Genomic DNA, 24,901 nt, shown 5'->3' on the forward strand with positions numbered 1-24,901 from the left:
TTGAGAATCTTATTTATTTATTTATTTATTTAAGACAGAGTCTCGCTCTGTAGCCCAGGCTAGAGTGCCATGGCGTCAGCCCAGCTCACAGCAACCTCAAACTCCTGGGCTCAAGGAATCCTTCTGCCTCAGCCTCCCGAGTAGCTGGGACTACAGGCATGCGCCACCATGCCTGGCTAATTTTTTCTGTACAGATTTTTAGCTGTCCGAATCATTTCTTTCTATTTTTAGTAGAGATGGGGTCTCACTCTTGCCCAGGCTGGTCTCAAACTCCTGACCTCGAGCGATCCTTCTGCTTCGGCCTCCCAGAGTGCTAGGATTACAGGCATGAGCCACTGCGTCCTGCTGAATTTATTTTTGAATACTTACTTATATATGTATATGTATATATTTTTATGTGCATGTGTGCAAATATATGTATATATATTTTTGTAATAGATAGGATCTCGCTCTGTCACCCAGGCTGGAGTGCAGTAGTGCGATCATAGCTTATTGCAGCCTCAAACTTCTGGGCTCAAGTGGTCCTCCTGCCTCAGCCTCCCAAGTAGCTGGGCCTATAGGTGTGTGCCACCACACCTGGCTAATTTTTCTTATTTTTTTTAGAAACAAGTTCTTGTTATGTTGCCCAGGCTGGTCTCAAACTCCTGGCCTCAAGTAATCCTCCCACCTCAGCCTTCCAAGTTGCTGGGGATTACAGGTGTGAGCCACCATGCCTGGCTTCTTATATATAATTTATTAGATTATTTTAATGTTAAGAGCTCTCGAATGAATTTCATAAAATGTTTGAAGAATAATACACTGTTTTCCAAAGTTGAACTTACACAACAGACATCATTTATTTAAAAAAAAAAAAAGAAAGAAAGAAAGAATTCCTCAGAAAATCCATCCAGAAAGACTGATCTTTGGTGTATCAACAGTTCTAAATTTCTCTCTTACCTGACTAAAAGATATTTGCCTGTGCCGAAGAGTATCTTTTACTAGTCATTGGGTACATTTTAAATGTAAGCCTGCTTTCATTGTTCTACACTCCTGCCTTAAAGTAGGTTGTCTCTAAGCCCATGATGTTTTTATGATAGAGCATATCAAGTAGAATAAGATTTATCATTAAATTTTCATCAGATATTACTTATTCAATCATGTATATGTGAATTTGTCACATGGTCATTGATAGTAAAAGGCAGTAGGTTGTTTGGAGAGAAATATATGAAAAGGGTAGTAGAACCAAAATGTTATACATTAACACATAGTTATACATTAACACAAATTGAAAAGTTCCTTTTTTTATGGATAAAATCTATACTTCCACATACACCTTCCTGTGGGAGCTAGATCATTCACTTTTAGAAATTATCCTGGGCTGGGCACGGTGGCTCATGCCTGTAATCCTAGCACTCTGGGAGGCTGAGGCGGGTGGATCGCTCGAGGTCAGGAGTTCGAGACCAGCCTGAGCAAGAGCGAGACCCCGTCTCTACTAAAAATAGAAAGAAATTATCTGGCCAACTAAAATATATATAGAAAAAAATTAGGCGGGCATGGTGGCGCATGCCTGTAGTCCCAGCTACTAGGGAGGCTGAGGCAGTAGGATCACTTAAGCCCAGGAGTTTGAGGTTGCTGTGAGCTAGGCTGATGCCACGGCACTCACTCTAGCCTGGGCAACAAAGCAAGACTCTGTCTCAAAAAAAAAAAAAAGAAAGAAATTATCCTAAATTATGATCTTTGAAAAGGTCATCTTTGGGCATAAATACATCTTTTTTTAAATTCCCTGTAGCCAGTTGACATTCTCTACATTTACTTGTCTAACACTAACCTTCAGTTTGCCAGCCTCAAAGACACTGGAAATTTTAACAATGTTGATCCTTGTTATATATGGATAGGTTAAGTTGTAAGTATTGACAACATTGAACAACATTTATTTGTAGAATATAATGTCCTTATGAGACACACTTTATACAAAAAGAATGAGTCTTTAAAGAACATGGCAGCAGAAGGAAGACTTTTGTTTCATTCAGGTCAGCCAATGCCTGGCACACTGTATTATGGAAGCGTCTCAAAAATGATTTGTTACCACACTACAGAAATTATTCCATAACATAGAGAAGAAGAGAATTCTTCCCAACTCATTCTATGTAGCCAGTATCACTTTGATACCAAAGCCAGCAAAGAAAAAAGAAAACTATAGACCAATATCCCTTGTGAATATAGATGCAGAAATCCTCAATAAAATACTAGCAAACTGAATTTAGCAGCACATCAAAAAAGGAGTCTACCACAACCAAGTGGGCTTCATCCCAGGATGCAAGAATGGTTCAGCATACACAAATCAATAAATGTGATTCACCACATAAACAGAAGCAAAAACAAAGACCATTTGATTATCTCAGTAGATGCAGAGAAAACATTAAACAAAATTTAGCACCCTTTCATGATAAAACCCTCAACAGCTAGGCACAGAAGGAACATATCTCAAAATTATAAAACTGCTATATGACAAACCCACAACCAATGTCCTGCTGAAGGGGGAAAATTTGAAAACATTACCCCTAAGAACTGAAACAAGAGAAGGGTGCCCACTGCCACCACTTCTGTTCAACGTAGTGCTGGACGTCCAGCCAGAACAATCAGGCAAGAGAAAGAAAGAAAGGGTATCCAAATCAGGAAAGAGGAGGTCAAACTATTGCTCTTCATTGACAACATGATCTTATACCTAGAAAACCTCAAAGACTCCACCAAGAGACTCCTGGAATTGATAAATAAATTCAACAAAGTCTCAGGATACAAAATCAGTGTACATAAATCAGTAGCATTTCTATACACCAATAATAATCAAGCTGAGAATCAAAGACTCAGTACCATTTGCAATAGCTACAGAGAAAATAGAATACCTAGGAATATACTTAACCAAGGAGATGAAAGATCTCTACAAGGAAAACTGAAACACTGAGGAAAGAAATCACAGAGGACACAAATAAATGGAAAAACATATTATGCTCATGGATTGGCAGAATCAACATTATTAAAAATGTCCATACTTCCAAAAGTGATTTACAGATTCAATGCAGTCCCCATCAAAATACCAATGTCATCCTTCACAGACCTAGAAAAAACAATTCTACGCTTCATTTGGAACCAGAAAAACGCCCAAATAGCCAAAGCAATCTTAAGCAAAAAGAACAAATCTGGAGGCATCACATTACCAGACTTCAAACTATACTACAAGGCTATAGTAACCCAAACAGCATGGTATTGGTACAAAAATAGAGAAATAAACCAATGGAACAGAATAGAGAACCCAGATATAAAACCATCTACCTACAGCCAGCTGATCTTCGACAAAGCAGACAACAACATACACTGGGGAAAAGAAGCCCTATTCAATAAATGGTGCTGGGAAAATTGAATAGCCACATGCAGAAGAATGGAACAGGACCCCTATCTCTCACCCATCACAAAAATTAATTCAAGATATATAAAAGACTTAAATGTAAGGCACGAAACCATAAGAATTCTAGAGGGAAACATAGGAAAATCTCTTCTAGATATCAGCCTAGGCAAAGAATTTATGACGAAGACCCCAATGGCAATCACTGAAACAACAGAAATAAATAAATGGGATTTGATTAAACTAAAAAGCTTCTGCACTGCTAAGGAAACAATCAGCAGAGCAAATAGACAACCTACATAATGGGAGAAAAGTATTCATAAGCTATACAGCCAATAAAGGACTAATAACCAGAATCTACAAAGAATTCAAGCAAATCAGCAAGAAAAAAACAACCCCATTAAAAAACGGGCAGAAGACATGAACAGGCTGGGTGCGGTGGCTCACGCTGCTAATCCTAACACTCCGGGAGGCTGAGGCGGGAGGATTGCTTTAGCTCAGGAGTTCGAGACCAGCTGTCTCTACTAAAAATAGAAAAAAAATTAACTGGGCAACTAAAAATAGAAAAAATTAGCCAGGCATAGTGTTGCACACCTGTAGTCCCAGCTACTCAGGAGTCTGAGGCAGATCACCTGAGGCCAGGAGTTTGAGGTTGCTGTGAGCTAGGGTGATGCCATGGCACTCTAGCCCAGGCAACGGAGCAAGACCCTGTCTCAAGAAAAAAAAAAAAAAAAAGACATGAACAGAAGCTTTTCAAAAGAAGATAGACAAATGGCAAATAAACATGAAAAAATGCTCAGCATCGCTAATCATTAGGAAAATGCAAATTAAAACTACAATTAGATATCACCTTACCCTTGTCAGAATGGCTTTTATTAAAAAGTCCCAAAACAATAAATGCTGGCGTGGATGCAGAGAGAAGGAAATGCTTATACAATGTTGGTGGGACTGCAAATTAGTATAACCTCTGTGGAAAATGGCATGGAGATTCCTCAAAGAACTAAATGTAGATGTGCCATTTGATTCAGCAATCCCACTACTTTTCCCAAAGGAAAAGAAATCTTTCTATAGAAAAGGCACCTTCACTCAAATGTTTATTGCAGCACAATTCACAATTGCAAAGATGTAGAATCAACCTAAGTGCCCATCAATTCAAGAGTGGATCAATAAAATGTGATATATGTATACCATGGAGTGCTACTCAACCTTAAAAAGTATGCCTTTTGCAACAATTTGGATGGAACTGGAGACCATTCTAAGTGACGTATCTCAAGACTGGAAAAACAACCACCGCATGTACTCATTATTAAATTGGAATTAACTGATGAGTACACATGTGGACAGAGGGAAGTAAAACTCTGGAAATCAAACAGATGGGAGGTGGGGAGGGGCAAAAGCCTCCCTAATGGGTACAATGAACACTATTTGGGTGATGGGCACACCCATAGCTATGACTCAAGCATTACAAAAGCGATCCATGTAACCAAAAACATTTGTACCCCCTTAATATTTTGAAATAAAAATAAATAAGTAAATAAAAATAAAATTATTTATAAATTTAAAAATGATTTGTTAAATGACTTGGTTGATGATAAAATAACTTTTTAGACATGCTAGTACCATTTTTTGAGATAAACACTTCAGAAAGTTTGTAAGTACGTTGTCTGAAATCACTCAAAATATTACAGATTGTTACATATTTCCTTAATATTCTTCAAGTACTAAATAAATAGTCCAGTATCAAATCAAGTGTGGGACAGATGAAGCCATATGAAGCAGATGGGCTGATTTTTTTATGTATAGTAATGTAGTTCTGTATTCATTTTCAGCCTGCCATTATTTATATCAGTATGCAATTACATCTAATTTATATATCATAAAAAATTCTTTTCAGTCAAATGCAGGTAGAATTTATTTTTTTAATCATACAAGTAACAATAGTAAAAGTAATTGTCATTGAATGATTGCAAGGCACTCTACTTAGTGCTTTAAATGCATTGTCTGATTTAATCTTAACCACCTAAGAAGGCATAGATACTGTTATCTCCAATTTGAAGACAGTGAACTGATCCTTAGAAAGAGTTGAGTAACTTGTCCCAGATCACATAGCTGGGCAGTGACCAAACCCTAAATCCAGGCTCCCCAACTTCAGATCACATTTTTTAAAATGTAAATTCTCCAACATAGAGATTACTGACTTTCAGACTTTCTGTGATTCAATCTTACATCTTTGAGAATATTCCCTGCTTTTGGTGAACACATGATCTTCTACAAGCATATGCCTGGGTCACCTCTTGTGATCATAAACTTATATTGTGAGCAAGTTATCTGCTGAGTGCTTTTCTCAAGATCCTTTTCTGTTTGATATACTTTTTCAAGGAAATCTGAGGGTTTTTCCCCAGCCTATTTATTAAATTCCCCCAAGACAAGAAAATACCACACGAGTAATATAGCCTAACACATGGGCTAACATTGAGAAAGCAGGCAGCTCACGTCCTGGCACAGGAGAAGTCATTCAATAAATGTGTATTCTTTCATTCACTACTATATTCCAAAAAATTTGTTCTTTTAGCAAAGGATTAGTTTTTTAATTCTTCCACTGAAAAAGGAAAAAGCAGCGAATGATTTTGTTAAATGCCATTGACAACTTAATTAGAAAATGAATCCAAGTAACTTTGGGTCTTCTAAATCAAAGTATTCCATCCCTTATTAGTTACATTTATCTATTAAAATAGATTTACAAACGTTAGTACAAGCAATAGGAATTTCACGTAAACTGACAGCATAACTTAGAATATTTAATTTACTGTTTTGTATCTTATGTTTTGTAAGCTTTGGTTTAAAGCAGAAGTCTTTATTGAATTACTTTAGAGATGACTTGCACAAGTCCACTTTTTTTTTTTTTTATGCCAGAGAGGAAGTAGGGAGGAATAGGAAAACTATATTTTTCTAATGAAGCAACAAAGCATAAGACCAGTTTTCACTATCAGAATTCAGTGTGGATCTCTGAGCTCTGGGGGCCTATTTGCTACTTTTAGGCATCACTCATCAGATAATAATTGAAAGGGCAATCCCACAAAGTGCTTTATTACCTCTGGCAAAGATCTGTTCCATCCAGGCTCCACCTATCCTATTGGACCTGCATCATGACCCACAAGTAGAGTTAGTTGGTTTTTAAAAGGAAGGAATCAGTCTCCTTTTATCTAACTGATACTGTGAAGCAGTGTTTAATACTGTGAAAGATCAGTTGGTTGACATTCTGGAGGAGAATTATCTTTGAGGTTGGAAAGATTTATGACTCCAGCTTGTAAAAGTGGCAAATAGCTCTGCAAGAGAAGAAGGAAATCACCTGGAAAAGTTGTATTTAGTTATGTTAGACTCGTTTAGGTAAGATTAAGTAATGGATATATTTTGTGGCACCTTCTGAATCAGAAATTGGACTAAGTGGAGAGATACTCCCAGCAGCAAATTGCCATCATTTACTTTGTTAAAAACTTGATTTGTTTATTGATTTTTTTTTTGTTACTATCCACCACTAAATTTGGAATGGGTTTGTTATTAAACCAAAGCTTGATAACAAAAGCAATCAATACTTGCTACTGATATTTCTAAGAAGTGAAACATCTGATGATTTATAATCTTTTCTTAAAGTATGTATCACTTTACTCTTTAAGAATGTTAGTGCAAAGTGTGTCATTTCTAATGAGTTTTCCTGTAAGTTTCTCAATATGTAGAATCAGAATGACCATGAGATACCTAACCTAATCCTGGATTTTACACATGAGAAAACTAAGGTCTGCATACTTCTGTCATTTTATATTGCATTTGGAAATAGTAAAAACAATGTACTAATGTTACAACTATTTTAAAGACAAAAAAGTCATCCATAATCCTACCTTTCAAACAGTTACTTTCATTTTTGTGAAAATGAAATTTAGTTTCATATAAATGTGCTCAGAAGTTGCCTATAACTTTTACCTATTTCATTTAACCATATATTGCAATTATTTTTCATACTTTATAATAATCAGAATAAAAAGTTTAATAAAATTGGATGGATTCAAATACAGTACTATAATTCAACTACTATCCTTACTTTTGAACAGTTAGGTGGTCCCAAGTTTTTCTCTGTTATACTTAAGGTAGGAATAAACATCTTTGTACAGTTTGATGTTTCTTTAAATTTACAAAAATGTTATTGAGTCTAAGGATAGTTGTAAAGCTCTTGATTAATATTACTTTATTCTCTTCCAAAAGATCCTTAAGGGTTTCTTATCATGGTTGTTTTTAAGAAATCACAAAATACTAAAAACCTCAGGAAATCAGCATCAGTATCAAGTATGTATTAATTTAAATTAAACAAGTATAAATTGACTTCATATAAATAAGCAAATCTTTAGGAACAATCTTATTAAATTATTAATCTAGCAAGTAGTATAATATATTTACATGATAATAAAAGACGTCCTTTAAAGTCAAGCATAACTTGATGGGGGTGTGTTCTGAGAAATGGTCATTGTGCACACATCATAGAGTGTAGTTACACAAACCTAGGTGGTACAGCCTACTGCACACCTAGGCTATATGGTAAAACCTATTGTTCCTAGGCTACAAACCTGTACAGCATGCCACAGTACTGAATGCTATAGGCAGTTTTGACATAATGTTAAGTTATTTGTGTATCTAAACATAGAAAAGGTACTGTAAACATGTTGTTAATATTACAATCTCATAGGACCACAGTTGTATATGTGATCCATCATTAACGGAAAGGTCCTTATGCAGCACAAGACTGTATATCTACTTGGGCCTGCTGAAATTTATATTGAAGCCAGAGTTCTTTAAGTGTATGTGCGCATATTTGTGCTAAACTATTCCCCTGGGTACTGTCACTTTCCTGAGCCCAGTTCTGGGCCTGTAGACTTTTACACCAATTTGCATTGGTCCGTTTTCCACTTTCTTTGCTTCTGTTCTACATCTCTATCTGCACTACTTCCTGGTCAGTCTCTAGTTTTTAACTTTAGATACTAATATTTTCCTTTTTTTTGCTTCTCAGCACTCCTTTGCAACCTTCAAGACTCCCCCCTTTCTTGCTTCCCATCAAAACTCACTCTGAGATAGGAGTGCTCATTGCTATCTTCTCCTTGCTATCCTGAGATATGAATGCTTCCTTTTTTTCGGCTGCTAAGTTGTTTATTGGTACAAATAAATTCCTTTGTCATTGCTGAATATCAGGTCAGGGTATGGCCAGAGTTCAAGCTGACTTTTTTTACTCTCACAGCTCTGATCAATGTCCTCAAGTACTGTGGCTCTGGGTGGGGCAAAAGAAAAGGATTTGCCAATACAGAGCTCTTGAGAACTCCTAGTGCCTTTCCCTGTGGTTATGAGAACTTGGCAACTCTTTTGATGTCTCTATCTTTATCTTATCTTTGTTTCTTATCAAAGGAGCGCAATTCCTACTGTGAAAGGAAAGGCTCTCTGATTCAAGGCCCTGCCCTAGTCTCCAGCATTTCAATGGAGGGGTCCTTCTCCTTCTGGGAGAAGGGAGAAGCCTGGGCAGACCCTCCAAAGGGGACTCAGGGCAACTTACTACTTCTCTTATTAGAAGCATTCTCTTAGAAATGCTTGGTTTTAACAGAATAAAATAATTTTGTATGTAACCATTATAACCAGTTATTCTTTATACCTAGTTACTGTGTAGTTTTAGATCATTTAATTTTTATCTGATCAACTTTTAAAGTTCTATTTTATATTATTTGATCAAAACAGTGAATGTAGTTTAATTTCAATTTCATCGTTTATTTTTGTTATGGCCATTTTCCAAGATGGATAATTTTTTCAGGAAAATTGGTTGATATTTTGTATTAGATTTTTCTTCTAATGATTTAAGTGTTTCATATTCTCCATTATTAAGTCTTAGCTTCACTAAGCTATTTTTTACTCATTAAAGTTAACCCAGTTATTTAGAGATAGTGGTAAGGAAGAGATGAAAACCATCCTGACAGTGTAGAACAGAGACATGAGCCAGGAGGCTGAGAAAGCCTCCTCTTTGTCTAGACATGTTAGAAAAAATTGAAAGAAAATGTCAAAGTTATGTTTATTCTGACTGGGGGTTCGTTCTCCCCCTTGTTCATATAATGGCACAATCTTTCAAAAGCCTGCTCAAAAAAATGGAACGCTCTGATTTTTTGACCTGAAAGAGATTTTCAGAAGCTCCATGCATCTGATTATACAGGTAATTTGTGAGCTCTTGTGTAAGCTCTGTACCACAGTGTTGAATAATGATCTGGTACCAACTTATAATTAATATCTGTCAGGATTTACAGCGTAGGAGAGTGTGGAAGGAATAGCCTTGTTAATCCATCCAGTCAGTGTGTAAAATAAATTTTTATACCTTTGTGGAAACTTCAGAGAGCAATTTACTATATTTCTATGTGTGGGTTTCATAGAAGTGTCTTTCTTTGTATCCTTGGTTTTTCTGTGGGAACATTTGTCACAGATCATTCTTTTAATTTTATTTACTATTATATAAAGCAATATTTTAAGAGAACCCAGGGGAGATTTGCTTTGCTATTATATAATGTTAGACCTCCTAATATAGTCTGATAGTTTCAGAAAACTACAGAAAGGAGGCAGAAAGACAAACTAAGTCAACAAAGAAATGGAAATCAGGAACTCTGGGATGTTAAACTAAAGTCTTCTCATATACAAAATGAGCTGTTCATTTAATTAATATTTAGCCAGCATTCTTGGGGTGTATTGTACTTTATTCAGGCTATCAGCAAATTTCTACATATTGTAGCTTAAAACTGGGCTATGAAACCAGAGGATCTTAGAGCTGAAAAGTATCTTAAAGGTTATTTTATAACCAGACATAGGAATTCCTTTTATAGACAGTTGCTTGCTCTTTGTTAAGCATTTCTAGGCCGGGCGCGGTGGCTCACGCCTGTAATCCTAGCACTCTGGGAGGCCGAGGCGGGTGGATCGCTCGAGGTCAGGAGTTCGAGACCAGCCTGAGCAAGAGTGAGACCCCCGTCTCTACTAAAAATAGAAAGAAATTATATGGACAACTAAAATATATATATATATATATATACAAAAAATTAGCCGGGCATGGTGGTGCATGCCTGTAGTCCCAGCTACTCGGGAGGCTGAGGCAGGAGGATCGCTTGAGCCCAGGAGTTTGAGGTTGCTGTGAGCTAGGCTGAAGCCACGGCACTCACTCTAGCCCAGGCAACAGAGTGAGACTCTGTCTCAAAAAAAAAAAAAAAGCATTTCTGTGGCAGGAAGCAGATTTAAAAGCTAATCACAGTTATTAATCTAGTCCCAATAAATTAGAGAGAGTGCTGAGGAAGCATAACAGTGACCCTTTTGCCTGATGAAAAGATAGTAATCAAAAGCCTTCAGAGAAAACAGTGTTTTAACAAGTGCCTTTCTTGGTAGTCTGTAATTGGGAACCCATCAATTCTTGAAATATCTCTGATATTTCCATTTCTATCTGTTTGAATCAGGAAAAGAAACTGAGACTTATATTGGTTTAAGGGATTTGATTTGCCTAGCTTCAAAACAAATAAATATTAGAATCTGCCATTTCTTTCTCTCTTCCCTTGTATAATCCCAGGCTTTTCTCTCTGTTTTCCCCTCTACTTTAGCCCCTAAGAAAAACAGGAAAATGAGAGAGAAAGAACATAAGCTTGATAATGGATACTGATCCTAGTACGTCAGTCAGAAATACTGTTAGTGTCTGGTTACTCATGTGCTTTGATAACTCTTTTATCCTGCAGGCTTACTGTGGATTTCTCCGTCCAGGAGTTTCTTCAGAGAATCTTTCTGCAGTGGCCACTGGAAATTGGGGCTGTGGTGCCTTTGGGGGTGATGCTAGGTTAAAAGGTGAGTAAGGTGTTGTAGAAAAGGATAATAGCATCCTGACCAGGGAAAAAGTCCTTCAAGCCATATTTCTAATGTTCTGTCATAACAAGAGACCACAAAAATCTAAGAGAAAAGGAAAAAGAATATTTGACACCATCCTCTTTTTTCCTTTTATGTTTAAAGTAATTCTTATTTTCATTTACTATTTCCCTACAGAGGTCGCTTACCTCTATGATCTACCAGACACACTATTTATTTGAATATAGAGAGGTCAGGGGAAAAGAAGAATCTATAATGACTATGAAGTTTCAAACCAAAGCATCCACTCAAGCACTTTCCTTCACTGGAGTGACTTTGATGGACAGATTTTATGGAACTGGGCATCTCCCATGTTTTGGGCACTGTTGTAGAATACAAAGATGAGTAAGATGTGGTCCCTGCTTTGGGATTCACAGTCCAGCCTATGAGAGAGACGTAGACACATGCAGCACACAGTGACGAGTGCTTTAGTAAAGGTCCATGGTGCGGTGCGAGAAAAGCTTGGGAGATCTGTGTGAGTGGCACAGAGAAGGAGGCATTTGGGTACCCAAGAAAGATGAACATTTCTTGTGTTTTCTTGTTTATGACAAAAAAATTACAAAACCCAATCAGCAAAGCTGTTGGCCGTTTACCAGATTGACATTTACTTTACTTTTTAAAGTATCAGTTATAGAAAATAACGTTATATTATTACTTAAGATGATTGCTGTTCCGTTTCATCCCACTGGTCTGACACCAACTGGGTATACCACAATACAATTTTGACACTGACTACCTCAGATTAATGCAGATTTCACAGATAAGGACAGAGTCCACAAGACTGCCCCCACTTCTAACTCCTGCCAAAAGTTTCAAGAGGTCCCCAGGCCACTCACATTTTTGACCAACTGGCTACCAATCCAGGAGTTCCCATGACCCCATCTGAGGTTCAATAATTCACTAGAAATACTCACAGAACTCAGAAAAGTCCTGTACATACAACTGCAGTTTTATTGCAAAGGATACACATAGGGTGAGGCCTGGGAGGGAATGCAGAGCTTCCACGACCTCTCTGGTGGTGTGTCCTCCGGCACCTCACTCTCCTGATTAATGATTGGCTGGGTGGTTAAACCCAACCCTCAGTCCTTCCTCACTCCAGGAGATCAGGCTATCTGGATTGTCTCATTAACATAACAAATTCCACCCGTTTTTGAAGCTCTTGCTGAGAGCTTAAGACAGATTTTTTGTTATATCACTGATATCAAAGTAACAATAAAGCAAACATAAAACAGCCAACTGGCCTTGATAGGCAAACTAGATCTAGATAAAATCTATCTCCTTGGAATAGAACAATTGAATCTGTCATAATGTCAGATTGCATTCCTCCCCAACAGTAAAAAGCCTGTTGTTATTTTTATAAAAAATGACACTTTTTTCTTTTTGAAAATCCAAAAAATACCATGAAGTGTGTAAAAATTATCATAATTCACTGTTAACATTTGGTGGCATCCTTTTAGACATTTCTGTGTAATGATATGTAGCTATTAATGAGATCACACGATCTATTTTATTCTCTAACCTCTATTTGAAAATACTACAGTCTCATGCATGGTTTTCAACACTAACAAATATAGGTCTACTCTCAACATGTTGTATATACATATATACCATAATTTGTTTCACAGATTCCCCATTCACAGATAGGTATTTGTTTTCATTATCTTATAAGCAATACTACCATGTATAATTATATGTTATGTATAATTATCTTCTTAGGGTAAATTCCTAGAAGTAAGATTATTGACTTGAAGGATATGTGTATTTCATATTTCCATACTTGTTGCAAATTGCCCTCTAAAAGGCTGTATGAATTTACACGGTCTTCCTTGTATGAGCAACCTCACCAAGATGGGATGTTGTCTATCTTTTTAATTTCTCTGAATTTCAGCAATTTTCATATGTTTATTGGCCATTTGTTTGTTTTGTGAGTTGCTTTTTTATGCTTCCTGCCCATTTTTTTATCTCTTTGGGAGTAGTTTTAATTTTTCACTGGCTAAGAGTAACTTTGTATATTAAGAAATAATGATTACTTAACTGTTAAACAAAAACAGTGCAGACTTTTTTTCAATTTTTTTCATTTATTTCAGCCTATTTGGCTGTTGCCATAGTGAGTTATTCTTATGTGTTCAGACTTTTGTGGTGTACTTAGAAAAATCTTTCCGGTCCTGTCACCTTATTCTAAACCCACATTTTCTACAAATTGAAAAACAAAAACTGCATGGTACTTTTTTTCAGTGTTGAAAGTTTATAAAAGAAAGAATTTTTGGTTTTTATTTTATGAAATTCTTTATCTTCCTGAATTTGTTTGAGAAAACCTGTTTTTCACTCTGGGCTTATTGATCTTATGACAGACATGTTTTTTGTTTTTCACTTAAGTAAAATGAATGACTAGATTCGTGTCATCAATCCAGAAACCAGGTCTGCCATGAGCCACAGTCATGTGTGATGGACAACTTGGAACGCTTTATAAATGTGTTCACTTTCACTTCCTTCCCCCCATCCCCAGCTTAAAAGCCTTTCTCTCAGACTGCAGCTTTGCTTGCTGCCGTGACTATCAAGTGTAGTATTCAAAGATTTCCAAATGTAATTCATTCTCTCAATTATTGAGATTTAAACTTTGGAGTAACTCTTTGACATCTCCCTTCCCTTTATTAGCTTGAATAATTGTTAAAAAATTAAAAGTGGCTATAATGTCCTTCAGTGGAAAATTGGTTACTAAAACTGTGATTTTTGGAAAAAAAAAAAAAGAAGTTATGCTGCATCTGTGTAATGAAATATTATGCAGCTACTAAAAACCATTACAGAAATATATCTGCTGACATGGAAAGATGTTTTTGGAATATTGCCAGATATGGAGAAATGCATGGTATATTGCATGTGACCTGTTTTAAAAGTTAAATTATGAATATAAAATACCACACAAATTTCAGGTTCTCTATGGTTATCTGTTCATGTGTTAAGATTAACTATGGCTGTCTCTAAGTGGGTGATACAGATTTTCTTTATTTTCTTTTTAATGTGTATTTTCCTGTTGTGATCATATATTGTTTTTGTAACAAAACCTGTAAAATTTGGATTCAGTCAAAGGGCCACACTCAAGGATCCAGAAGGCCACATGTGGCCCCAAGGCCACAGGTTCTCCACTCCTGTGAGATAGAGGGGTTTGGTGTCTGGCTCCAAGAGCAACCAGTGGCCTCCTACACAGCCCATGCCACCAATGGGGCTTTCTCTGTCCTCCTTCCTAGCTCCCATCTTTTTGAGCACCCTGTGGAGGCCTGTGGGAAAGCACTTTGGAGTGAATGTGAACTCAACTTATTTTGGTGCCCCTAATTATTCTAATGTGCCCCCAATCCACACTTAGCTTTTAACATTTTATTAAAGGTTTAGCTGACTTATTCTTACCCATTTGTATGGTGGCCACCTCTTTGTCCTAGTCAAAGGTCAAACAGTTCGTGTGTGTCATCTCCTTGGAGGTGCTTTGTCACACTTTAGTTGTCTTGCAAACTCAGCTCTCTGGTAGACCCAGGAAAAGTTGTAAATACAATAAGATTACAGTATTTGGCCTTTTGTCATTGTTGGGGTGGAAGCAACTTTTTTTGTAGCTTTCTACATCCCATATCTCAGCAGAGGTTGTTGGGTGGGCTCCTGCCTCAAGTGTACCACCAGGCCCCAAGCACCTGTGAGATTTTTAGGGCATAATTTTAAAAGGCTGATTTTTTTTTTAAATTGCTTCTTTTATCTGTTATTTCTTATTTGATTACATTGTAATCAATATTTATACTTTGGAGTTTTTTGAACTTCTCTTTGTGACCTAGAATAGTCAGTTATTACACACAGGTTGGCACTTGAAAAGGTGTTTCTGGGTATGGAGCTTACTCTTTGCCTATAAGATTCTTTACCTAGTAGATCACACTCTATTTTTCTGATTTGATCCGCTTACTTTTTGAGGGGACTAAGCCATACTTTAAAGTTCTTTATTCTATTGTGTTTTTGTCAATTTCTCCTTTCATTTCCTTAAGTGTTTATTTTTTAGCATTTCCAGAGTATGTTACCTCACTTGTGAAAGATTCTGCAATTGTTAGTTTAAAAAGCTATCATGTGCATTTTCTTATATTCTCTTTTTTATCTCCATTCCATACCTTCAGTACCCAGGAGTGACTTGCAAATAAAATGTGATCAATGAATTTCTGTTTAACAAATTTATTCAACAGCTTTTCATTAATCTTGGACTTTGCTCATTCTTCTATAACCTGCCTATCTGTACCTGGCTAATTCTCTTTCTGTTCCTATAAGACTCCACTCCAGTGGTAACTACTCCAGAAAGATCTCCTTCACCCTCCATGAAAGTTCTGCATTAGGGTTCTTTCAGTTGAAAGAGGCACTAATGTAGCTTATCCCTTACATCTCCAAGGGGTACAAGGGGGTTGTTTCTTGATGTGGCTGAGGAAGGCAGGGTAGAGTTGGCCTTGGGGATAAGCAGATCATAGGATCAGGTGTTCCCTCTGTTCAGTGTGTGTGTTGGTTCCTCTCCTGCCTGTTTCTCTCAATATGATCACCTCGTTCTCTTGTTTCTATCAGGTTATCTCTTGATGGCAGGAATCAGGACCAGGCTTAAAGTACTATAGTTGCCAGGTGTGGTGGTTCAGCCTATAATCCTAGAACTTTGGGAAGCCAAGGTGGGAGGATAGCTTGAGGCCAGGAGTTTGAGACCAGCCTGGGCAAGAAATGAGACCCCCATCTCCACAAAAAATAAAAAGATTAGCTGGACATGGTGGCCATATGCCTATAATCCTAGCTACTCAAGAGGCTGAGGCAGGAGGATCACTTGAGCCCAGGAGTTTGAGGCTCCAGTGAGCTATGAGTGTGCTACTGTATTCTAGCCTGGGCAATAGAGTGAGACCCTGTTTCAAAAACAAAACAAAAAAAACACTGTAATTGAGTGACCCAAGAGCAAAGGAGGACTCCTTAGTTTAAAAATCCCATGGAAATACTCTAATTAGACCAACCTGGATCACTTTCTCATCCTTGGACGAAATTATCATAGCCAGGGAGTCAGTAAATACTAGACACATCCCCTTAATGAGATTAAGAGGATTCCCAGCTGTTTTCCATGACATATTTATATTGAGTGAAATGTTTGAGATACAGAAGGTTTTTATAAATTTATCGTCTTTCAGACCTTCTGTTCATTTATATCAAACCTAAATAATGTCATTACTAATTATATTTTCAAATCAAAATAGCTAAACTCCAGAAAAACCATTAATCTAGGGAAGGCTGGAATCTGGACAATGCTGGTAAGTCATTTTCTACCATGCTGTGGTTGGCCTGGCCTAGCCCTCTGAGTTCTATGGGAGGTGTGGTTACGGAAGGGGGAAATGGGTGACTATCAACAGAAAATGGAAGGTAGAAGAATAGAACTATGGGCCAGACCACTTCAATTTATCTACCACAGGTTCTTTGGCACTTTGCTTTCTTCTGCCAGAGTAGATCACATGCTCTCCCAGCCTTGCTTGAGTAAGAATATTCCTTCCTTGACATTTCTGTATTGTCTTCTTTTGTGGCCCCAGTGCTTAAAATGGGGTCTTGTATGATAATGTGCATTCTATTCAAAGGTGTCTGGAGCAATTGACTATTTCTTACAGGTTGAGCATTCCAAATCTAAATTCTGAAATGCTCCAAAATTCAAAACTTTTTGAGCACCAACATGACATTCAAAAGAAATGCTCATTGGAGGATTTCAGATTTTTGAATTTGGGATGCTTAACCAGTACTGCATATATTCCAAAACCTCCCAAAAATTCACAATCAGAAACACTTCTGGTTCCAGGCATTTCAGATAAGGGATACGTAGCCTATATCAGCATCTCAGAGATGCTGCTGAGTTAATTAAGGTCTGGAAAAAATAGCTTTGGGAATTTTTTAACTGTCTGGGAGTTGCTGGTGATCATCCAGTTTTAAGAATCAGTGTATTTTCTCCTATAATTTACACAGTTATCCTTCCATTTGTAGCCCCATTTTAAAGAATCAGAAACCAAGGTTCATAGATAGGCTAATAAACCTAAGGAGAGAAAGCTATTAATAGCAAGTACCAGAACCAACATTCAAACTTGGCCCCATCTTCCTCAAAGACCAATACATGTTCATTAGTATTATTGTTATTATTACCAGTTGAGAACATATTGAGTACATTCTGTGTTCCAGGAATTGTACTAAATACATTCTTTACCTGTGTTAGCACACAACAACCTATTATTAATAGGTAGGTTTTTTTTTTTTTGTCTTTATAGGTGCATTGACTGAGGCATAGAGAGGTGAGTAATTAGTCTAAAGTCACACAGATTGCAAGTGGCAGTGCCAGGATTCAAACCAGGATTGAAGACATTGTCTGTGGTTTTGATATCTAATCTATATTGGCTGCAAGCTCTGGATCTGGATCTAGATTTGGAAGTTGCCATTCTAGAGACAGTGGTTAAATTCTTAAGGAGAGTGTATTTAAAGCAGGTGACAGGACAAAGATTGAACCTTTAGTAACATCCATAGTGGGTGTAGGGATGGGGTTGTCAAGATTCAGAACAGTAGCCAGAGGACGAGACCAGTTAGAGCAGTGGTCCCCAACCTTTTTGACACCAGGGACCAGTTTTGTGGAAGACAGTTTCCACGGAGCGGGGGAGGGACTGGCCACCTCAACTCCACCTCAGATTGTCAGATTGGATTCTCATGGGGAGCACACAACCTGGATCCATTGCATGTGTAGTTGGCAGTGGGGTTCACGCTCCTATGAGGGTCTAATGCCACCGCTAATCTGATGGAGGATGGGGCTCAGCAGTGATGTGAATGATGGGGACCGGCTGTGGGTGCAGGTAGAGTTTTGCTTGCTCACCTGCCACTTGCCTCCTGCTGTGTGGCCTGGTCCCTAGGGGCTGCAGATGGGTGCTAGTCCGTGGCCCCGGGATTGGGAATTGCAGAATTACAGGATAAATGATGGCCTAAAAGAGTGCCGTATGGTGGAAACAAGGAGCTAATTGCTTTTGGGGCTGGTGAACTGTGCTTGAGCTTTTCAGGATACCAGGGACATGGGAGCTCACAACAGACCTTGGGTTTCACTAGAAGGATATGAGTAGTATTTTTGAATCTGTACTATTTTAGCCACTTTGCCAGCATGCATTTAAATGAGGTAAATAAGTGATTTAAGGACAGTCTTCTGGTTGCCATGTAGTAAGGTCTGCTGGGAGTCGAGCAGAGTGACTTGGCATGGCAGCCTGGAAGCAGAGCGGGCGAGGGCATGAGTCCTTGAGTCGGGGTTCCAGTCTCAGCTCTCCCACTTTCTGGCGCTGTGATCTGAGACACATTACTTAACCTTCTGGTGCCTAAATTCCTTTATTTTCAAAATAGAGATACTACTAATAATTACCTCGTGCAATTGTTGTATAAAATCATAACTTAATGCTTGTAAAGCTCCTAGAGCAATGTCCAGCGTGCTATAAGAGCTCAGTGTTAGCAGTCGTTACCAGTATTACATGCCGATGGCTTCACACCACACCTGTGCTACGAGTATCCATCATTTTACCCATTTTTTGCTTGGTCCATTTGTTGCAACAGGACACTGTGAATTTTTTTTATGTTATCATATTTATTTTATTTTCTTCATAGCTTAACATTGATGCCAAAAAGAAAATTAAAACCAAGCTCCCTGCAGGTTAATTTTAGTGATTACTTTGGCACCTAGTTGTGCTTGAAGTTAGAATTTGATGCTTTTGTATCATACTTGGAATCAGTCCACACACCATAATAAAGTTGTGATTTATTCTCATCTAACTCTTGATTCAAAAGAGTTCACTTAATTCATCAAGTATAATTCTCTAGATTTGCAAAGAGCTTGAGGATATTGTAGACAGTGAGGTCTGAAGACAGTGCTATTTAAAATGATCTTTTGTCAGTGATTACTGATGTATCTAGGGTCAAGATTATCTTTCTGGAAATTTCATTTATGTAGTTACAGTCTAGCGGCCAATGCAAGGAAAACATAACAGTGATTGTGCAATTCTAAATTCTGAAAGAGTGTTTAGGGATCATCTGATTCAACTCCTTCATGATATAGCTGAGAAAAATGAGGCCAAGAGAGTTAAGTGACTGGCTAAAGTACAGAACTGGATTGCTAGCAGAAGGCAGAGGACTGAACTTGGCTGCCTCCCAGTCCTGACTAGTCTAACTTGCACTTACGGTACAGTGTGCACGCAAACAGAAATGGGTGGAAAATCAAGAAAGTGATATGAATTTTATTTTTCTGTTATTAGGATCCAGCCTCTTTTTGGTAGTTCTGACAAGCTTTGCTTCAAGAGCCTAGTCCAGTGGCAAAATGGCCTGTGGAGCAGTTTTTCAATAAATTCTATAAGGAGATAAATTTTAACTGTTTTTATTAATATTTCATTTTCACAAATGGCAAATGACCAGTTATCTAGTAGGAAATAGGACTAAAAAGACTCATCTTTGGTTCTTTGGGTCTCTGTCTTTTTTTAGTAGGAAATACTTAAAGCCAAAGTATTCATTCTCACTAAAAGGTAAGAAATGATACTTCTTGGTAGAGAAAGATGATGATTCATTAGTTTCCATTTTTATATGTTGTTTAGGTTAATTAGGAACCTTTTAAAATTGGGTGTACTGAAGCTTTAATGTATGCATAAGTTGGTTGAGCAGTTTTAATTAAAACTTATCTCTATTTTGAAGTTAATTACTTTCAACAATTTAAGATTAATGAGGCATAGTCATGGCACCTCCCATGTTGTGGATACTCGATAAGTATTTGTTTGGAAATTAGAACATACTTTGATGGTATTTTAGAATCTTGTGTGTATTGTGTCATAGATTTTTTTTCTCAAATCTTGGGAGTACTCAACTATATCAAATTTTACTAGTTCAACTTAAAAGTTTTTTCTCCTTACATAATTTTTTTTAACTTTCTATTTAAAATTAACTTCAAATTTATAAAAATAAAAATGATATACTTCTGTGTATGTATATGTATGTATGTGTAGATGCATACAAATTTTTCTGAATCATTTAAGTTAGGTACATTATACAAAATACTTCAATGTGTATTTTCTAAGAAAAAAATCTCTTATATAAACACATTGCAGTTACTAAATTCATACATGTACATTGATATTTTTAATCTACTCTTTCAACTATATTCTCATTTTGTCAGCTGACCTAATAAAGCCCTTTCTAGCTTTTTCCCCTCCAGCATAGGGTCCAGGGTAGAGTCAGGTGTTGCATTTAGTTGTCATGTTTTTTAGTCTCCTTTTGAATCTAGAGTATTTCCACAGCCTTTCTTTGTCTTTTATGACATTGACATGTTTGAAGAGTACAACCTTCTTTGAGTTTGTCTGCTGTTTCCTCTTGATGAGGTTGAGGTTATATATTCTTGGTCAGAACACTGTCTAGAGGCACTTGATGGCCATATGACACTGTTGGTGATCTTAAGTAGATCACCCAGTCAAGGTGCTGCCCAATTTCTGCACTGCATAGTTACTGAGGTTTTTTTTCTCCCGTGTAACTGATAAGCAATCTGTGGGGAGACACTTTGAGACAAAATTTCTTCTGGATTTAGCATCTGTTAATGATTCTTGCCTGATCCAGTGTTTATCACGATGGTTGCAAAGAAAGGAAGTTCGTGTTCTAGCACTCCCTGCACACTTACCAGTTAGCCTTTGGGCAAGAGCCCTCCCTCCTCTCCTCTGTTTATGTATTTGAACACTTCTTTATTTTCTGGTGTAACAAAATGTCCTGGGCTCATCTTGTACCTTTCTTGTCCAAACCATGGAATCAGGAATTTCCCCAAGGATTCCACTTCCTTTTAGGGGGAATGGCATTAGGGACCAAGATCTAGATGCTAAGTGTGCTCATTGCTACTGTGGTGGTGTCTGCTTCTTCACCATTTTAGCAGACAGACCTAGGAAACACATAAATAAACACACATTCACATACAGATATATGTATTCTAGTATACCCCAGTGCCTTCCATTTCAGTCCATACCCACAGAGTTCTTTTATGTCTTCCTCTGTTCCATGTTTGTGTGTCTCTCCTTCCATAGTGAGAACTCCAGCGCCCAGCAACATCAACACATTTATTCATTCGTTCAGTCTCTAATATATTTAAAAATAGTTTCAGAATTGCTTCATCTGTACTACTATGGTAAGCAAACCTAATAAAAAGAGTTGGGAATTTGTTTGCAGTTTTTTCCTTCTGGCCTAAGAGCAGTCAAATACCATGTTCGTAAGTTACTTGGGTTATTTCTTCTTTTTCTTTTTCCTTTGCCTTCAGTGTAATTATGTTATTCATTTGAACTAAATTTAGGCTCATTCATTTTAGTTTGCTTTCAATCATAGGTTCCCGCCCATTCCCATTTTTATTGTCTTAATTTTATTTTTTAAATATGTAAAATATTAACATGCTTCCAAAAATCAAAACTATAAAAAGATATCCTCTATAATGTTTTTATTTGAACCCTACCTTCTCTTTTATGAAGTAAAAGATATATAACTAGCAAAAGGGCATTTATTATAACTTTAATGTTCAGTTTTGTTGTTATTTAAAATATGTCTATTGAGATTGTAAAAGAACTTAATTTTTAGAAATATATTTTAGGCTCAGTGATTTGTAACTTTGATTCCCAGACATAGTGGCTCTCAATTGTTTTCCCATTCCAACACACCAAAGAGTCTTCCAGCGTCTTCAGTAACATCAGCTCCATGCTTCAGTGACCAGGTAGAGATGGGGATGCAGGTGGGGTTGCTTACTGTGGGGTCAAGGAGAGCAGTAGAACCTCCCAAATGTGCCTGCGATACAAAAGATGAGTGACCACGTAATAACACAAAATGATTAAATCAAGCAAGCAAACACAAAAATTTTATTTTCAGATTAAGCAAATATAAATACCATCTGGGTGCCTTGGTTTGCTGCTCCAAATGCACCTTCCTTTCTTTGTGGTCCAGAAAAGGTACCTGTATGGGAATTCTGTAGTTTAATGATATTCTCAGCAGCCTATCTGAAAAATCATACAACTAGATGACTTATGCCCATTTTGTATTCACCATTTCTAATAACATGTACATTGAGTTTATAAATCATAAATCTCGGATGAAGCCATGGCATACCAGCCGTAACTTAGCTGGTTGAAGGAGCTAAAGGAATCTTGATGGGAAGTGTCGTAATATAGCTGTGTCTTTTCTCTTTGCTACAGCCTTAATACAGATACTGGCAGCTGCTGCAGCTGAGCGAGATGTGGTTTATTTCACCTTTGGGGACTCAGAATTGATGAGAGACATTTACAGCATGCACACTTTCCTTACTGAAAGGAAACTTACTGTTGGTAAGTAGGAGGTAGTCTTGACACTTAGTATCTAGATGGATTGTACACTATCCAGTGGGAACATCTGCTAAATCTGGATGAATCACAGTGGGTAAGAAAAACCGAAAGGGTGACTGTGAAGGGGGAAGGCAAAGCTCTTAGAAGGGCAGCATTTGCAGCCTTTTTTTTTTCTGGCAGTTTCACCTGTGATCTTGAATGATGATCTTGAATCAACTTATTAAAATAAGGCCAGGAATCTGGAGTTAGTGTCCATTTTTACTTTTGTGTATATAAAAAACAAAAACGAGAAAGATGAAGGAGGGAGGGTAAGTTTAGACCTAAGAAGCCTCTGTCGTATCTATCAGACATGCCAGTGTGTTTGCCACCTTGGGAGCTGAGGTGTATAACTGGGGTTGCCATGAACTCCCAAGACGATACATGGATAATGGACCATATGTAGCCTGTTGTAATCATGACCTAATATGTAGTTTCTTTAAAGAATTTTTAACATTTTTAGGTTTATGTTGGGAAAGACTTTCAGGTATACGAAATTCATGCTATATTTTCAAAATCATATGAATATTTTTCTAAGCATATGCTATTTAGATTAAGACAAACTGGAATGTTCTTTTGAAGGTTTTTCCATTTACATACCTTAATGTGCAAACTGGTCTCATCTTTTCCTTTCCAGGAGAAGTGTATAAGCTGTTGCTGCGATACTACAATGAAGAATGCAAAAACTGTTCCACCCCTGGACCAGACGTCAAGCTTTATCCATTCATATACCATGCTGTTGAGTCCTGTGCAGAAACCACTGACCAGCCAGGGCAAAGGACAGGGACCTGAGGAGCCAAGTGAAGAGACCCTCCTCCCACCTCTCACCAGAGACATTCTGTTTGAATTGTCAGGTGTATATATGAACTGACTTAAGTTAATATAAATGTGTATATAATCCACATTTGTAGTCAAAGATGCAATCCCCTCCACACATATGTGATTGTCAGTTTTTACCTCTAAGCCTTTTCTATCTTGATTTACACGGGCTTAGATATGTTTTGTTTCCATTTTCTTCTATTTCAGTCTTCATTCTTTGATATTTCTTTCTTTTGCCCATAGATTTCTTATGAAATCCCATGAAAGACTGTGCTCAATCTGTCAGGTCTTGGTCTCTTTCTTCCTGCCTGTATATTGTACAAATTACTTCTGCAGCTAGCAGATGTCAGTGATGCCAGAGAAGTAGAAATCCAGGGATCCCTATAACTGGGTTTGCTAAAAGTCTGCCTGTGAGCCTTTCACTTCAATTCTTGTTATGCTTGCATTGTTTGAGTTTTTGGATTTTGAAAATTAAGAATTGGACTTTTTTCATATTTGTTGTATAATGCAAACCTCCAAGTTAAAAATTTTTATTTAAAACAATAATTTCCGGAAATAGTTTTTTTTTTTTTTTTTTCCCCCCCAAGAGTCAAGGTCTTGCTATATTGTCCAGGCTGGTCTTGAACTCCTGGCCTCAAGCGATCCTCCCACCTCGGCCTCCCAAGTAGCTGGGATTACAGACATGAGCTGTGGCACCCAGCCAGAAATTATTCTCTTGCAATATCACCTATATCTGTCATGGTTTGTCGTTTTTCCTCTGATCAATTTTTATTGATAGTGTTTTTGGAAACTGACCAAGATGAGAGGAAATGTAGAATAAAAGAGGGTTTTCCCAATATGGTATAACGAAAACAGACTCAAGAGAGTTGGAGGATTTTTTTGTTTCTTAAGATTTTTTTTTCTTTTTAAATTAGGATTAATGTTTGTTCTGTGGTGCTTGAGGCATATTCATATAACCAAAGTTTGGGAACTGGGGACTTCCTGCTAATGTGTACATATTGAAGTTTCTCTGGTATCCAAAGGTTATATAGTTAATAAATTTTCATTAATAAATCATTTGCCAGAAACTCCCATATCATCTATATTTTATATATGTATATCTAACATACGCTCTTTAAATGTGTCTATGTGCTAGCACATACAATCTAAATAAAATTGTACTGGTAGAAAATGATTAGGTTTAGGCATTATCAGGGTTCTATTTAAAGTCCTTTATTCACAGTTATGTCCATTTTTAAAACTGGCAACAAACAAAAGTAATAAATGTCTTTCAGAGGTTAAAGTGAAAGCCAGGGCCAATCCTGTGTTAATTGAGAGTAGACTATCATCACAAAAGCACATATTCAGATTT

General features: G+C 37.2%; 1 protein-coding gene across 1 annotated transcript in view; it reads left to right on the forward strand.

Annotated features, from left to right (window-relative positions):
- PARG (poly(ADP-ribose) glycohydrolase) overlaps window positions 1-24,368 on the forward strand; it is a 124,257-nt gene extending 99,889 nt beyond the window's left edge. The window contains exons 16-18 of the mRNA XM_069461174.1: window positions 11,164-11,269; window positions 22,570-22,698; window positions 23,369-24,368. Of these exons, the coding sequence (XP_069317275.1) occupies window positions 11,164-11,269; window positions 22,570-22,698; window positions 23,369-23,523 (390 nt within the window). The 3' untranslated portion in view covers window positions 23,524-24,368. The remainder of the gene's footprint in view (window positions 1-11,163; window positions 11,270-22,569; window positions 22,699-23,368) is intronic.
- The last annotated feature ends 533 nt before the right edge of the window (window positions 24,369-24,901 follow it).

Source organism: Eulemur rufifrons, chromosome 28 (assembly GCF_041146395.1).
Source record: "Eulemur rufifrons isolate Redbay chromosome 28, OSU_ERuf_1, whole genome shotgun sequence".
NCBI lineage: Eukaryota > Metazoa > Chordata > Mammalia > Primates > Lemuridae > Eulemur > Eulemur rufifrons.